Source organism: Xenopus laevis, chromosome 2S (assembly GCF_017654675.1).
Source record: "Xenopus laevis strain J_2021 chromosome 2S, Xenopus_laevis_v10.1, whole genome shotgun sequence".
NCBI classification, from domain to species: Eukaryota; Metazoa; Chordata; class Amphibia; order Anura; family Pipidae; genus Xenopus; species Xenopus laevis.
The window spans coordinates 51,544,641-51,559,768 of NC_054374.1; the positions used below are offsets into that span (position 1 = coordinate 51,544,641).

The 15,128-nt window shown below is 44.8% G+C and overlaps 1 protein-coding gene across 5 annotated transcripts in view; it reads right to left on the reverse strand.

Annotated features, from left to right (window-relative positions):
• The window catches only part of LOC108709431 (H(+)/Cl(-) exchange transporter 4), a 68,949-nt gene that overhangs the window by 31,091 nt on the left and 22,730 nt on the right, over positions 1–15,128 (reverse strand). For 4 of the 5 annotated variants that reach the window (XM_041583772.1, XM_041583771.1, XM_018249238.2 and 1 more), the window contains one exon: positions 14,482–14,604. The exons of the other annotated variant lie outside the window; for it this stretch is intronic. In XM_041583772.1, the coding sequence (XP_041439706.1) occupies positions 14,482–14,604 (123 nt within the window). The remainder of the gene's footprint in view (positions 1–14,481; positions 14,605–15,128) is intronic. 5 annotated transcript variants of the gene reach the window in all.

Here is a 15,128-nt window from a genome sequence, read left to right on the forward strand (position 1 = left end):
CCAGATGATCTTTCTCGGTCTCGAATTCAACACTCTAACCCAACGAGTAACATTACCTCGAGACAAGCAGTCAAAGATCAGAGAACAAGTCAATCTTCTCCTTCTCAACCGACGTCCCACAGTACACTCAGCGATGAGAGTCCTCTGACTCATGGTATCAACCATCGAGGCGGTCCCATTCGCACAAATATACCTTCGCCCTCTACAAGCCAACATCCTTTCAGGGTGGAAGGGCGGCTCTCTCTCACAAACGTTCACCCTACTAAACACGACAAAGGAATCTCTCTCCTGGTGGCAGGAAGAGAACATCTAGCCATCGGACTGGACGGTGGTCACGACAGATGCAAGTCTACTCGGTCCATGGTCTCACGAAGAAGCCAAACTGTCTATAAACATTCTGGAACTCCGGGCGGTTCGACTAGCCCTCCATCAGGGGCGTAACTACAGAGGAAGCAGACCCTGCGGCTGCAGGGGGGCCCAGGAGGTACAGGGGGCCCCATGAGGCTCTTATTGATGAGCAATTTCAACATATATCGGTAAAACAGGACAAACACTGAATATGTTGGGGGCCCTAAAATTTATTTGCTGTAGGGCCCAGCAACATCTAGTTACGCCACTGCCCTCCATCACTGGTCCCGCCAGCTTCAAACCAAGTCTGTTTGAGTACAGAGCGACAATTCTACCACCGTCGCGTATATAAACAGACAAGGAGGTACCCGCAGCAGGGCAGCACTAGCGGAGGTTCAGCATATAATGACTTGGGCGAAATCCAGATCAGTAAGACTATCCGCCATACATATACCAAGGGTATCCAACACAAAAGCGGATTTCCTCAGCCGAAATCAGCTGGATCCCAGCGAATGGGAACTCCACATCCACAAGCATTTGCAGAGTTGGTAGAGTTGTGGGGTCTCCCTCAAATCGACCTGATGGCATCCAGAAACAACTGCAAAGTACCCAACTTCTTTGCTCGTTATCGGGACCAGATAGCTATGGGAGTGGACGCCATGACCCAACCCTGGCACTTCGACCTGGCCTACGTCTTCCCTCCCATGCCCATGCTTCCTCGAGTGTTGAAGAAGATCAGACGTTCACGGGTCACAGTAATCGTGATAGCACCGTATTGGCCCAGAAGAACCTGGTTCTCGGATCTTCAAGAAATGGCCGTAGCCCAACCAGTTTGTCTCGCCGCCAGACACGATCTACTGCAGCAAGGTCCCATAGTCCATCACAATCCGGGGATGGCTGTTGAAGCAACCATTTGGAGACGGCAGGGCATAGCTGAGGATGTCATCTCTACGATGCTCCAGTCACGTAAACCCACCTCATCCAGAGCTTACCATAGGGTCTGGCGGAGTTACTGGAGTTGGTGCAATGACGCAGATCTACCGTTTCTCTAACTCAACGTCCCACGGATACTGTCCTTTCTCCAGAGGGGACTTCAGTTGGGTCTGAAGCTGAGTTCCTTGAACGTGCAAGTATCAGCTCTATCCGTCTTGTTACAATCACGATTGGCACTGGACAATTCCATCCGTACCTTCCTCCAGGGAGTAGCACGCATCCTCCCCCCCTTCCGACCTCCGCTTCCAGGGTGGGATCTCAACCTGGTCCTAGAGTCTCTGTTAGACCCCCCCTTTGAACTATTAGGGGCGGTGTCTGAAAAATGGCTTACTTGGAAGGTGGTATTCCTGTTGGCAATTTCGGAACTTGGTGTCGGAACTTGGTGCCTTATCTTGTGATCCTTCCCTTTTGGTCTTCCACAAGGACAAAGCAGTACTGCGCACCGTACCATCCTTCCTTCCTAAGGTCGTATCCTCCTTCCACATCAACCAGGAGATAGTGGTCCCATCCCTTTGTCCGGATCCCAAGAATGAGAAGGAACGGCATCTGCACACATTGGACGTTGTCAGAGCGCTCCGCTGGTATCTGGACGATCCAAATCCTTTAGACGGTCGCAAACTCTGTTTGTGGTGCCTTCCGGACCACGAAAGGGCATGGCTGCCTCCAAGACTACGATCGCACGGTGGATCAGAGAGACAATTCATCAGGCCTACCTCTCCAAAGGCAGAACCCCTCCAGAGAACGTTCGAGTGCATTCTACTAGATCCCTCGGACCATCCAGGGCATGGCGTAACTCTGCTTCCTTGGATCAGCTTTGCAGAGCGGCCACCTGGTCTTCAGTGCATACATTCACAAAATTTTACAGTCTCGACACGTTTTCCTCAGCTGAGGCTGCCTTTGGCCGAAAAGTACTGCACACTGTGGTGCAGTGATGTGTCAGATTCTATTTCGCTCCTGCCCTGCTGTTCTGGGACTGCTTTGTTAAGTCCCCTAGAGTCCCTGTGTCCCCCTTAGACGACAGAGAAAACGGGATTTTTTGATACTCACCGTTAAATCCATTTCTCTTTAGTCGACAAGGGGGACACAGGGCTTCCCTACCCTGAGCGAAAGTTGACCATTTGGTCCAATGGAAAAGTTTTCCTGTTTTACCTTTTTGCAAGTTGTTTAGTTTTCATAATCCTTTTTTCCAACAGTCTATTTGGTACAAACTGAGGGATTATGGCAGTGTGGGGTTAAAACGGAGTACCGGACACGCCCCCTGCAAATCAGTTCTAAGTGTCCTGCCTCCTAGAGGGTGGAGCTTAACCGCTAGAGTCCCTGTGTCCCCCTTGTCGACTACAGAGAAATGGATTTAACGGTGAGTATCAAAAAATCCCGTTATAGCACCTTATCAAAATAGATAAATGTTCAGCACTATCTGTGCTCTCTCTTCGAGCACCCCTCTTTGAGAATACCATGATTGGTTATATATAATAAACAAAAGTCATGAATATCCTGTAACTTATATGCTTTTAAATGAACTTATATGTTTAGTAATGCCAGCAGTTACACTCAGTGCTTAGTGATGCAATTTCTGTCACATGACTCATTTAAACTTGTGTATTATAATAAATAAAGTAAGTGGCGTAACTTGGTACCCAAAAAAATCTACTGAGAGGGCAGAGCAAGAACAGCCTTTCTACCCTGGCACCCCCCTCTGAAGCCACTTGACTTCACCTCTTAGGCCTGCACCATGCCACTGTTTTTAGGTAATATTAAGGTAAATGAGAGGTTGAGATGGGGACTATGATATAGCTAGGGTTGCCACCTGGCCAGTATTTTACAGGCCTGGCAGGTAAAAATAGTGCTTGACCCAATGTTATTAATAATGAAAAAATCAAAATATACAGAAAGGTTGGTATTTTTTTCCAAAAAAGGTGTCAACCCTAGATACAGCAGACCCCGCGATCCACGTCCTCCAGTTGCCTGAGCCCCTGCAACTTACCCTGGTGGTCTAGTGGGCCAGCTGGGACGCCTGCCACGCCTTCGGTGGGGACACCAATCCTGGTGATCCTCTTCCCTCACTTGTCGGCTTCTCTATGACAGGTTTTACTGTCATGATGTCATCGCTTTTAGTGCAAATTTTGAATATTTAAAGGGCTTTGAATCCATCCTCATTGCCCTTTGTTTAGGTCTAACTTGTTTAGTATCTGGGTGTAATTCCTGTCTGTTTTGACTCCAGTTTTGATCCTTGCCTGCCTGACTATTCTGAACTCTGCCAATCCTAACCCTTGCCAGCCTGACTATTCTAAACTCAGCTACTCCTGACCCTTTCCTGCCTGACAATTTTGAATTCTACCGGTATTGACCCTTGCCTGTCTGACTATTCTCTGAACGCTGCCTGTACCAACCCCGGCCTGATTGACCTTGCTTGAACTTCGCCTGAACCACCCACTACCTGTTTGACCCTGCTTGAACTCTGCCTGTACCAACCTGCCTGACTACGCTTTCTGTCTACTTCTTGAACTGCTTTTTTTCCACCTTAATTTATTTATACTGTGCCACACTTTTAAGAAGAATTTTAGTTACAGTTCTCAAATTCCATGGCAGAGTTTTGAAACAGAGGAAGGCAATTATTCATCCCTTATATGAAATGATCACCTATATTACCAAATTTACCTACACTGGGAAAACGTGATACAGTGCAACAAACCAAAGATCTCCTGTCATTATCTGACCTACAGTAGACTGATCAAAGAACATTGCTGATAGATTGTTAAAAAATTACAGAAATGGGTCAAATCAGTATTTTTTATATTTGGTAAATTATTTGATTGTAAAAGAAACACCAACACTTTCCCATGGTCTGTAGACTAAATGTGAAATCAATGCCTAAAATATTTTTTTCACACTGTCCGTAGTAGTTGTCAGGAGTATTTCTCTTTTCAAACCTGAAATAACTTATTATGACAAAAAAGCAGGCCCTAAGTAGGGCATTACAAATGTGGTATTTTTATTCACTGTGACTAGTGTGACAGGATTAGGGATGTCGCGGACTGTTCGCCGGCGAACTTGTTCGCGCGAACATCGGCTGTTCGCGTCCGCCGCAAGTTCGCGAACGTCGCGCGACGTTCGCCATTTTGGGTTCGCCTTACCTGGCGCTTTTTTTTGACCTCTCATCCCAGACCAGCAGATACATGGCAGCCAATCAGGAAGCTCTCCCTCCTGGACCACCCCCACACCCCCTGGACCACTCCCCTTCCATATATAAACTGAAGCCCTGCAGCATTTTTTCATTCTGCCTGTGTGTGCTTGGAAGAGCTAGTGTAGGGAGAGAGCTGCTAGTGATTTCACTGATTTGAGGGACAGTTGATAGTAAGTTTGCTGGCTAGTAATCTACTTGATACTGCTCTGTATTGGAGGGACAGAAGTCTGCAGGGATTTGAGGGACATTTTAGGGTAGCTTTGCTGGCTAGTAATCTACCTTCTACTGCAGTGCTCTGTATGTAGCTGCCTGCTGTGGGCACTGATCTCTTCTGATCTCATCTGCTGACTGCTGTAATAACCCAATAGTCCTTGTAAGGACTGCTTTTATTTTCTTTTTTGTTGTTTTACTTTGCTACTTTAACAGCCAAGTGCTATTAGTCTAGCAGTGTTGGGGAGTGGGACTGGTGTGCTACTGTGCTGCTCCTAGTAGTTCAGCAGCACCAACCCGAGAATATTTTTTTTTTTAATATACATATAATTTTTTTTTTATTTTACTTATCTTACTGTTCTTTAAGGTGTCCAGTGCTGTTTGCTGTTCTTCATAGTAGTGCACCAATAGTAGTGCACTTGCAGGCATTATTTGCCCAGTGGCCATCTAGCTGTGTGAGCTTGTTCACATTCTGTCTAAATATCAATAATAATACCGTCTCCAGAAACACCACCTGAGTGACGTTTTTCAAGCAGCAATAATATATTCCGTATCCACCACTGCTGTAGTGTATACGTTGACCTTGTAGGCATTATTTGCCCAGTGTGTTCTTCATTTTCAAACCACTGCCACTTAGCTGTGTGAGCTTTTTCACATTCTGTCTAAATATCAATAATAATACCGTCTCCAGAAACACCACCTGAGTGACGTTTTTCAAGCAGCAATAATATATTCCGTATCCACCACTGCTGTAGTGTATACGTTGACCTTGTAGGCATTATTTGCCCAGTGTGTTCTTCATTTTCAAACCCTTGCCACTTAGCTGTGTGAGCTTGTTCACATTCTGTCTAAATATCAATAATAATACCGTCTCCAGAAACACCACCTGAGTGACGTTTTTCAAGCAGCAATAATATATTCCGTATCCACCACTGCTGTAGTGTATACGTTGACCTTGTAGGCATTATTTGCCCAGTGTGTTCTTCATTTTCAAACCACTGCCACTTAGCTGTGTGAGCTTTTTCACATTCTGTCTAAATATCAATAATAATACCGTCTCCAGAAACACCACCTGAGTGACGTTTTTCAAGCAGCAATAATATATTCCGTATCCACCACTGCTGTAGTGTATATGTTGACCTTGTAGGCATTATTTGCCCAGTGTATTCTTCATTTTCAAACCACTGCCACTTAGCTGTGTGAGCTTGTTCACATTCTGTCTAAATATCAATAATAATACCGTCTCCAGAAACACCACCTGAGTGACGTTTTTCAAGCAGCAATAATATATTCCGTATCCACCACTGCTGTAGTGTATACGTTGACCTTGTAGGCATTATTTGCCCAGTGTGTTCTTCATTTTCAAACCACTGCCACTTAGCTGTGTGAGCTTGTTCACATTCTGTCTAAATATCAATAATAATACCGTCTCCAGAAACACCACCTGAGTGACGTTTTTCAAGCAGCAATAATATATTCCGTATCCACCACTGCTGTAGTGTATACGTTGACCTTGTAGGCATTATTTGCCCAGTGTGTTCTTCATTTTCAAACCACTGCCACTTAGCTGTGTGAGCTTTTTCACATTCTGTCTAAATATCAATAATAATACCGTCTCCAGAAACACCACCTGAGTGACGTTTTTCAAGCAGCAATAATATATTCCGTATCCACCACTGCTGTAGTGTATATGTTGACCTTGTAGGCATTATTTGCCCAGTGTATTCTTCATTTTCAAACCACTGCCATCTAGCTGTGTGAGCTTGTTCACATTCTGTCTAAATATCAATAATAATACCGTCTCCAGAAACACCACCTGAGTGACGTTTTTCAAGCAGCAATAATATATTCCGTATCCACCACTGCTGTAGTGTATACGTTGACCTTGTAGGCATTATTTGCCCAGTGTGTTCTTCATTTTCAAACCACTGCCACTTAGCTGTGTGAGCTTGTTCACATTCTGTCTAAATATCAATAATAATACCGTCTCCAGAAACACCACCTGAGTGACGTTTTTCAAGCAGCAATAATATATTCCGTATCCACCACTGCTGTAGTGTATACGTTGACCTTGTAGGCATTATTTGCCCAGTGTGTTCTTCATTTTCAAACCACTGCCACTTAGCTGTGTGAGCTTGTTCACATTCTGTCTAAATATCAATAATAATACCGTCTCCAGAAACACCACCTGAGTGACGTTTTTCAAGCAGCAATAATATATTCCGTATCCACCACTGCTGTAGTGTATACGTTGACCTTGTAGGCATTATTTGCCCAGTGTGTTCTTCATTTTCAAACCACTGCCACTTAGCTGTGTGAGCTTGTTCACATTCTGTCTAAATATCAATAATAATACCGTCTCCAGAAACACCACCTGAGTGACGTTTTTCAAGCAGCAATAATATATTCCGTATCCACCACTGCTGTAGTGTATACGTTGACCTTGTAGGCATTATTTGCCCAGTGTGTTCTTCATTTTCAAACCACTGCCACTTAGCTGTGTGAGCTTGTTCACATTCTGTCTAAATATCAATAATAATACCGTCTCCAGAAACACCACCTGAGTGACGTTTTTCAAGCAGCAATAATATATTCCGTATCCACCACTGCTGTAGTGTATACGTTGACCTTGTAGGCATTATTTGCCCAGTGTGTTCTTCATTTTCAAACCACTGCCATCTAGCTGTGTGAGCTTGTTCACATTCTGTCTAAATATCAATAATAATACCGTCTCCAGAAACACCACCTGAGTGACGTTTTTCAAGCAGCAATAATATATTCCGTATCCACCACTGCTGTAGTGTATACGTTGACCTTGTAGGCATTATTTGCCCAGTGTGTTCTTCATTTTCAAACCACTGCCATCTAGCTGTGTGAGCTTGTTCACATTCTGTCTAAATATCAATAATAATACCGTCTCCAGAAACACCACCCGAGTGACGTTTTTCAGGCAGCAATAATATATTCCGTATCCACTGCTGTAGTAGTGTATACGTTGACCTTGTAGGCCTTGTTTGCCCAGTGTGTTCTTCTTCTTCTTCATTTTCAAACAACTCCCATCTAGCTGTGTGAGCTTGTTCACATTCTGTCTAAATATCAATAATAATACCGTCTCTAGAAACACCACCCGAGTGACGTTTTTCAGGCAGCAATAATATATTCCGTATCCACTGCTGTAGTAGTGTATACGTTGACCTTGTAGGCCTTGTTTGCCCAGTGTGTTCTTCTTCTTCTTCATTTTCAAACAACTCCCATCTAGCTGTGTGAGCTTGTTCACATTCTGTCTAAATATCAATAATAATACCGTCTCTAGAAACACCACCCGAGTGACGTTTTTCAGGCAGCAATAATATATTCCGTATCCACTGCTGTAGTAGTGTATACGTTGACCTTGTAGGCCTTGTTTGCCCAGTGTGTTCTTCTTCTTCTTCATTTTCAAACAACTCCCATCTAGCTGTGTGAGCTTGTTCACATTCTGTCTAAATATCAATAATAATACCGTCTCTAGAAACACCACCCGAGTGACGTTTTTCAGGCAGCAATAATATATTCCGTATCCACTGCTGTAGTAGTGTATACGTTGACCTTGTAGGCCTTGTTTGCCCAGTGTGTTCTTCTTCTTCTTCATTTTCAAACAACTCCCATCTAGCTCTGTGAGCTTGTTCACATTCTGTCTAAATATCAATAATAATACCGTCTCCAGAAACACCACCTGAGTTGTTGTTGTTTTTGTTTTAAAAATAATGCCAGGCAAAGGCAGGCCGCCACGCAGAGGCACTAGGGGCCGTGCTGCTATGCTATCCGGTGGCCCTAGGAAATTGCCCAGTTTTAAAAAGGCAATGACCCTGAACTCCCAAAATGCTGAAGAGGTAGTTGACTGGCTTACACAGCACACCCCATCCTCTACCGTTTCTAACTTTACCACAACATCCTCATCCTCCACTGCTATGGGCACCCCACGTAACACTTCCTCCACCACCGGCGCCCCTTCTTCACTGGAGTCAGAGGAGTTATTTTCACATGAGTTTCTTGAACTGAGTGATGCGCAACCATTATTGGCAGAAGAAGATGAAGGAGATGAGGACGTTACACCAGATTTAATTCTGGCAGAGAACACAACAGAGATGGACATAATGAGTGATGACGAGGAGGTCCCCGCTGCTGCTTCCTTCTGTGAGCTGTTAGAAGAAATTGATGCATCTGAGGAGAATGATGATGAGGAGATTGATGTTTTGTGGGTGCCCAGTAGAAGAGAGCAAGAGGAGGATAGTTCAGATGGAGAGACGGAGAGTCAGAGAGGCAGGAGGAGAATAAGACTTAGAAGAAGCAGGGAGGACAGCTCGCAGGGAACAGTAGGGCAACAACATGTATCGGCACCTGTGGTCAGCCGGCCAACGCACCCGCCATTGCCGCCAACGCCGCCGACTTCTACTTTTACCCCCAGATTGCCAGCCTCAAAAAGGTCAGCAGTGTGGGATTTTTTTAATGTGTGTGCCTCTGACAAAAGCGTTGTAATTTGCAATGAGTGCAGTCAGAAACTGAGTCTTGGGAAGCCCAACAGCCACATAGGTACAACTTCTATGCGAAGGCACATGAACGGCAAGCACAAAGCACTTTGGGAGCAACACCTCAAAGGCAACAGGCAAACTAAAAGCCACCCTCCTTCTGGTCCAGCATCTTACTGCTCTACCTCTGCTGTCCTTGACCCGTCTGAACCACCCTCCACTCCGCCTTCCACCTTGACCACCAGTTCCCATTCCCAGTCATCTGCCCCCAGCCAAGTTTCTGTGAGGGCCATGTTTGAGCGTAAGAAGCCAATGTCTGCGAGTCACCCCCTTGCCCGGCGTCTGACAGCTGGCTTGTCTGCACTCTTAGCCCGCCAGCTTTTACCATACCAGCTGGTGGACTCTGAGGCCTTCCGCAAATTTGTAGCAATTGGGACACCGCAGTGGAAGGTACCCAGCCGCAATTTTTTTTCAAAAAAGGGAATACCACACCTGTACCACCATGTGCAGAGCCAAGTCACCGCATCTCTGTCACTTAGTGTTGGGCCAAAGGTCCATATGACTACTGACGCATGGTCCTCCAAGCATGGTCAGGGCAGGTATGTCACCTACACTGCCCACTGGGTGAACTTGGTCATGGCTGGGAAGCAGGAAATGTGTGGCTCAACAACGACAGTGGAGTTGGTGTCACCGCCACGGATTGCACGCGGTTCTGCCACCACCTCTACTCCTCCTTCGCTCTCTACCTCGTCTTCTTCCTCTTCTTCGTCCTCTGCTGCTGGGTCCTCCTCCTCCTCCACACCTGTGCACCCCCAGCTCCCCCTAGGCTATTCGACGTGCCAGGTACGCCGTTGTCATGCTGTCTTGGGGATGACGTGCCTGGAAAGCAAAAACCATACCGGATCTGTACTCCTGTCATCTCTGCAGTCACACCAACTGAAGATCGGAAAAGTGGTGTGTGACAATGGAAGCAATCTGTTGGCAGCACTGAGACTGGGCAATTTAACACATGTGCCCTGCATGGCACATGTTCTGAATTTAATAGTACAACGTTTTGTCTCAAAGTACCCAGGATTCCAGGACGTTCTCAGGCAGTCCAGGAAGGTGTCGGCCCATTTCAGACGTTCCTATACAGCCATGGCACGCCTTGCTGACATTCAGCAGCGGTACAACATGCCAGTCAGGCGTTTGATTTGCGACAGCCAGACTCGCTGGAATTCAACGCTCCTCATGTTGGAACGTCTGCTGCAACAACAAAGAGCCGTCAACGAATACCTGTTTGAACTGGGTGGTAGGACTGGATCTGCAGAGCTGGGGATTTTTTTCCCCCGTTACTGGGTGCTTATGCGCGATGCCTGCAGGCTCATGCGCCCTTTTGAAGAGGTTACAAATATGGTCAGTCGCACCGAAGGCACCATCAGCGACCTAATACCCTTTGCTTTCTTCCTGGAGCGTGCCGTGCGACGAGTGACAGATGAGGCTGTAGACCAGCATGACGAGGAGCAGGAAGCGCACGATTTCTGATCGGAATCACCAGAACGAACCCAGGCACCTGCTGCAACGCAGGGAGAGGTGTCAGAAGTGGAGTCAGAGGAGGAAGGTGGCTTTGTGGAGGAGGAGGACCAACAGGAGCAGGCTTCCCAGGGGGCTGGTGGTGACCTTTTGGGGACCCCTGGTCTTGTACGTGGCTGGGGGGAGGAGACCGTGGATGATGTAGTCCTTGATAACGAGGAAGCGGAGATGGATACCTCTGCATCCAACCTTGTGAGAATGGGGTCTTTCATGCTGTCATGCCTGTTGAAGGACCCCCGTATCAAGAGGCTTAAGGAGAAGGACCTGTACTGGGTCGCGACTCTACTAGACCCTTGGTACAAGCATAAAGTGGCAGAAATGTTACCAACATACCACAAGTCTGAAAGGATGCTGCATTTACAAACCAGCCTGCAAAACATGTTGTACAATGCTTTTAAGGGTGATGTCACTTCAGGAACTCATCAACATTCCAGGGGCAGAGGTGCCAGTAATCCTGCCACGAGCGCACCTGCAAGGACAAAGCACTTTGGCCACTCTGTAACGTCAGACATGCAAATGTTTTTCAGCCCAAGGCAGCGGCAGAACCCTTCGGGATCCACCCTCAAAGAACGCCTCGACCGGCAGGTAGCGGACTACCTGGCATTAACTGCAGATATCGACACTCTGAGGAGCGATGAACCCCTGGACTACTGGGTGCGCAGGCTTGATCTGTGGCCAGAGCTGTCACAATTTGCCATGAACCTCTTGTCTTGCCCCGCCTCAAGTGTCCTCTCAGAAAGGACCTTCAGTGCAGCAGGAGGGATTGTAACTGAGAAGAGAACTCGCCTAGGTCACAAAAGTGTGGATTACCTGACCTTTATTAAAATGAATGAGGGGTGGATCTCGGAGGGTTACTGCACACCGGAAGACTTGTTCTGAGTTTCTGATTCTGACTCCCCATGCAGCTGTCCTTCTCTGCACGCCTCATGACTCCACATACAGCTGTCCTTTAGCGTCCTCCTCCCTCCACCACCGTTACAAACTAGGGTGCAAACCCTACTGGTTTAATTTGAATCCAGGTAAATCCTGAGTTTTTCTGGCCTCTGTGCTTCAGTGGCTGCGACCAAAAAAAACAGAATATTTTCAGCATTTATATGGCATATTTTTTCTGGCCTCTGTGCTTCAGTGGCTGCGACCAAAAAAAACAGAATATTTTCAGCATTTATATGGCATATTTTTCCTGGCCTCTGTGCTTCAGTGGCTGCGACCAAAAAAATTGAATATTTTCAGCATTTATATGGCATATTTTTTCTGGCCTCTGTGCTTCAGTGGCTGCGACTAAAAAAAAACAGAATATTTTCAGCATTTATATGGCATATTTTTCCTGGCCTCTGTGCTTCAGTGGCTGCGACCAAAAAAATTGAATATTTTCAGCATTTATATGGCATATTTTTTCTGGCCTCTGTGCTTCAGTGGCTGCGACTAAAAAAAACAGAATATTTTCAGCATTTATATGGCATATTTTTCCTGGCCTCTGTGCTTCAGTGGCTGCGACCAAAAAAATTGAATATTTTCAGCATTTATATGGCATATTTTTTCTGGCCTCTGTGCTTCAGTGGCTGCGACAAAAATAAATGAATATTTTCAGCATTTATATGGCATATTTTTTCTGGCCTCTGTGCTTCAGTGGCTGTGACAAAAAAATGAATATTTTCAGCATTTATATGGCATATTTTTTCTGGCCTCTGTGCTTCAGTGGCTGCGACCAAAAAAAACAGAATATTTTCAGCATTTATATGGCATATTTTTCCTGGCCTCTGTGCTTCAGTGGCTGCGACCAAAAAAATTGAATATTTTCAGCATTTATATGGCATATTTTTTCTGGCCTCTGTGCTTCAGTGGCTGCGACTAAAAAAAACAGAATATTTTCAGCATTTATATGGCATATTTTTCCTGGCCTCTGTGCTTCAGTGGCTGCGACCAAAAAAATTGAATATTTTCGGCATTTATATGGCATATTTTTTCTGGCCTCTGTGCTTCAGTGGCTGCGACTAAAAAAAACAGAATATTTTCAGCATTTATATGGCATATTTTTCCTGGCCTCTGTGCTTCAGTGGCTGCGACCAAAAAAATTGAATATTTTCAGCATTTATATGGCATATTTTTTCTGGCCTCTGTGCTTCAGTGGCTGCGACAAAAATAAATGAATATTTTCAGCATTTATATGGCATATTTTTTCTGGCCTCTGTGCTTCAGTGGCTGTGACAAAAAAATGAATATTTTCAGCATTTATATGGCATATTTTTTCTGGCCTCTGTGCTTCAGTGGCTGCGACTAAAAAAAACAGAATATTTTCAGCATTTATATGGCATATTTTTTCTGGCCTCTGTGCTGCAGTGGCTGCGACCAAAAAAAAACAGAATATTTTAAGCATTTATATGGCATATTTTTTCTGGCCTCTGTGCTTCAGTGGCTGCGACCAAAAAAATTGAATATTTTCAGCATTTATATGGCATATTTTTTCTGGCCTCTGTGCTTCAGTGTCTGCGACAAAAATTTTTTATATTGTTAGCATTTATATGGCATATTTTTCCTGGCCTCTGTGCTGCAGTGGCTGGACCAAAAAAAAATTAATATTGTTTGCATTTATATGGCATATTTTTTCTGGCCTCTGTGCTGCAGTGGCTGCCACAAAAAAAAATTAATATTTTCAGCATTTATATGGCATATTGTTTCTGGACTTCTGGTTCAGTGGCTGCGACAAAAAAAACATAATTTTTCAGTACACATGCCTAATTTTTCAGGGTTCTGCAACAGTGGCAAAATCGCATCTTTTATGGTCACCGCAGGTGATCAATAAAGTAGACCAAAACTGGGCCCACACTGCAGAATTAGTGTTTTTTGGTTCGCTTCACTGTACATTGAATTACCTCTGCCTGACCGTGCACGTGCGCACAAGCACGGTGACTGCTAAACACACCACTACAGAAATATTGCCACCAACAGGACGAACATCCTGGAGGTGACAAGCAACTAGTAATTAAAAACTATTATTTGCTCACTTGACGGTATCATTCATTAAAGCTCTTTGCGTCTTTTTGCGTTGCAGTAAGCACCGCGTTTTGTCTTTGCGTGTGAACAGGCTGTAACTTTTACACGACTTGATTGGCATGTAGACGCTGGACGTTTTAAAGCATTTTATTACACAGGTTTAGAAATGTAGTGTGATTTCTGCCCTTTACAGCACAAAACGCAGCGCTGTGTCAACAATGGATTTTTTAGAAACATTTTTGCCCTTGATCCCCCTCTGGCATGGCACTGTCCAGGTCGTTGCACCCTTTAAACAACTTTAAAATCAAATTCGCCTTCCCATTGAAGTCTATGGGGTTCGCGACGTTCGCGAACCGTTCGCATTTTTGACGCAAGTTCGCGAATATGTTCGCGAACTTTTTTTCCGACGTTCGCTACATCCCTAGACAGGATGAGTTGCCAGAGGGAGATGGTTTTTGTTTCTTCTTCTCAAAGTAATTTATATCTGTACACATGCTCTTATTTCCTGTGTTATTTTAGTCTAATGTCCATAAATCTACACATTGGCCCTGTGCAACTTAACTGTATACTGTGCCCTTTATAAATTACAGTTGTTTTTTGTCTAGAGATTTCAGAGCAGCAGAATATTAGACAATATAATAGTTGCTATAAAAATGCATTATAAATACAAATTCCTACCTCTGGTATTCCAGATCCACATGCGTAAGGAGCAAAGACTCTGACCAAGGAAACTGCCAGGAAGGCAAATAACAAAGCCCACATAATGTATAGGAAATAATTTAAAATATAGGCACTGGCACCCTAAAACAATTAAAATAGTCACATTAGAACATCGGGTAAAAATTTTAGAAAAATACTTATTTTCAGATGTATTAACATTTTTATTATTGACCCATGCTCATATAGCGCCACCATATTCTGCAGTGCTGTACAACATAAGGTTTAAAATATACAGGCTACATCCAAATCCTGACTGATACATGAGATATAATGGTGGTGGCACACGTGGAGACTAATCGCCAATCGATAAATCTTCGCTACTGCGGGTGACTAATCTCCCCAAAATGCCTTCCCACCGGCAAGAATGTGAATCACAGGTGAATTGCTTAATTTTCCGAAATAGCTTAAAGTTCCCCTGTGAGGCAACTTCTGAAAACCAAAGCAACGCACATGCCATCCCACCGTCGATTCACATTTGTACCAAGGAGATTAGTCGATTGTAATAGTGAAGCTTTATCGCAGGTGACTAAATCTCCCTATATGCCATCACCCTGAAGGGTCCTGCTGCTTAGAGCTTAGGGTAGTACATTTTAGCTACATACTGT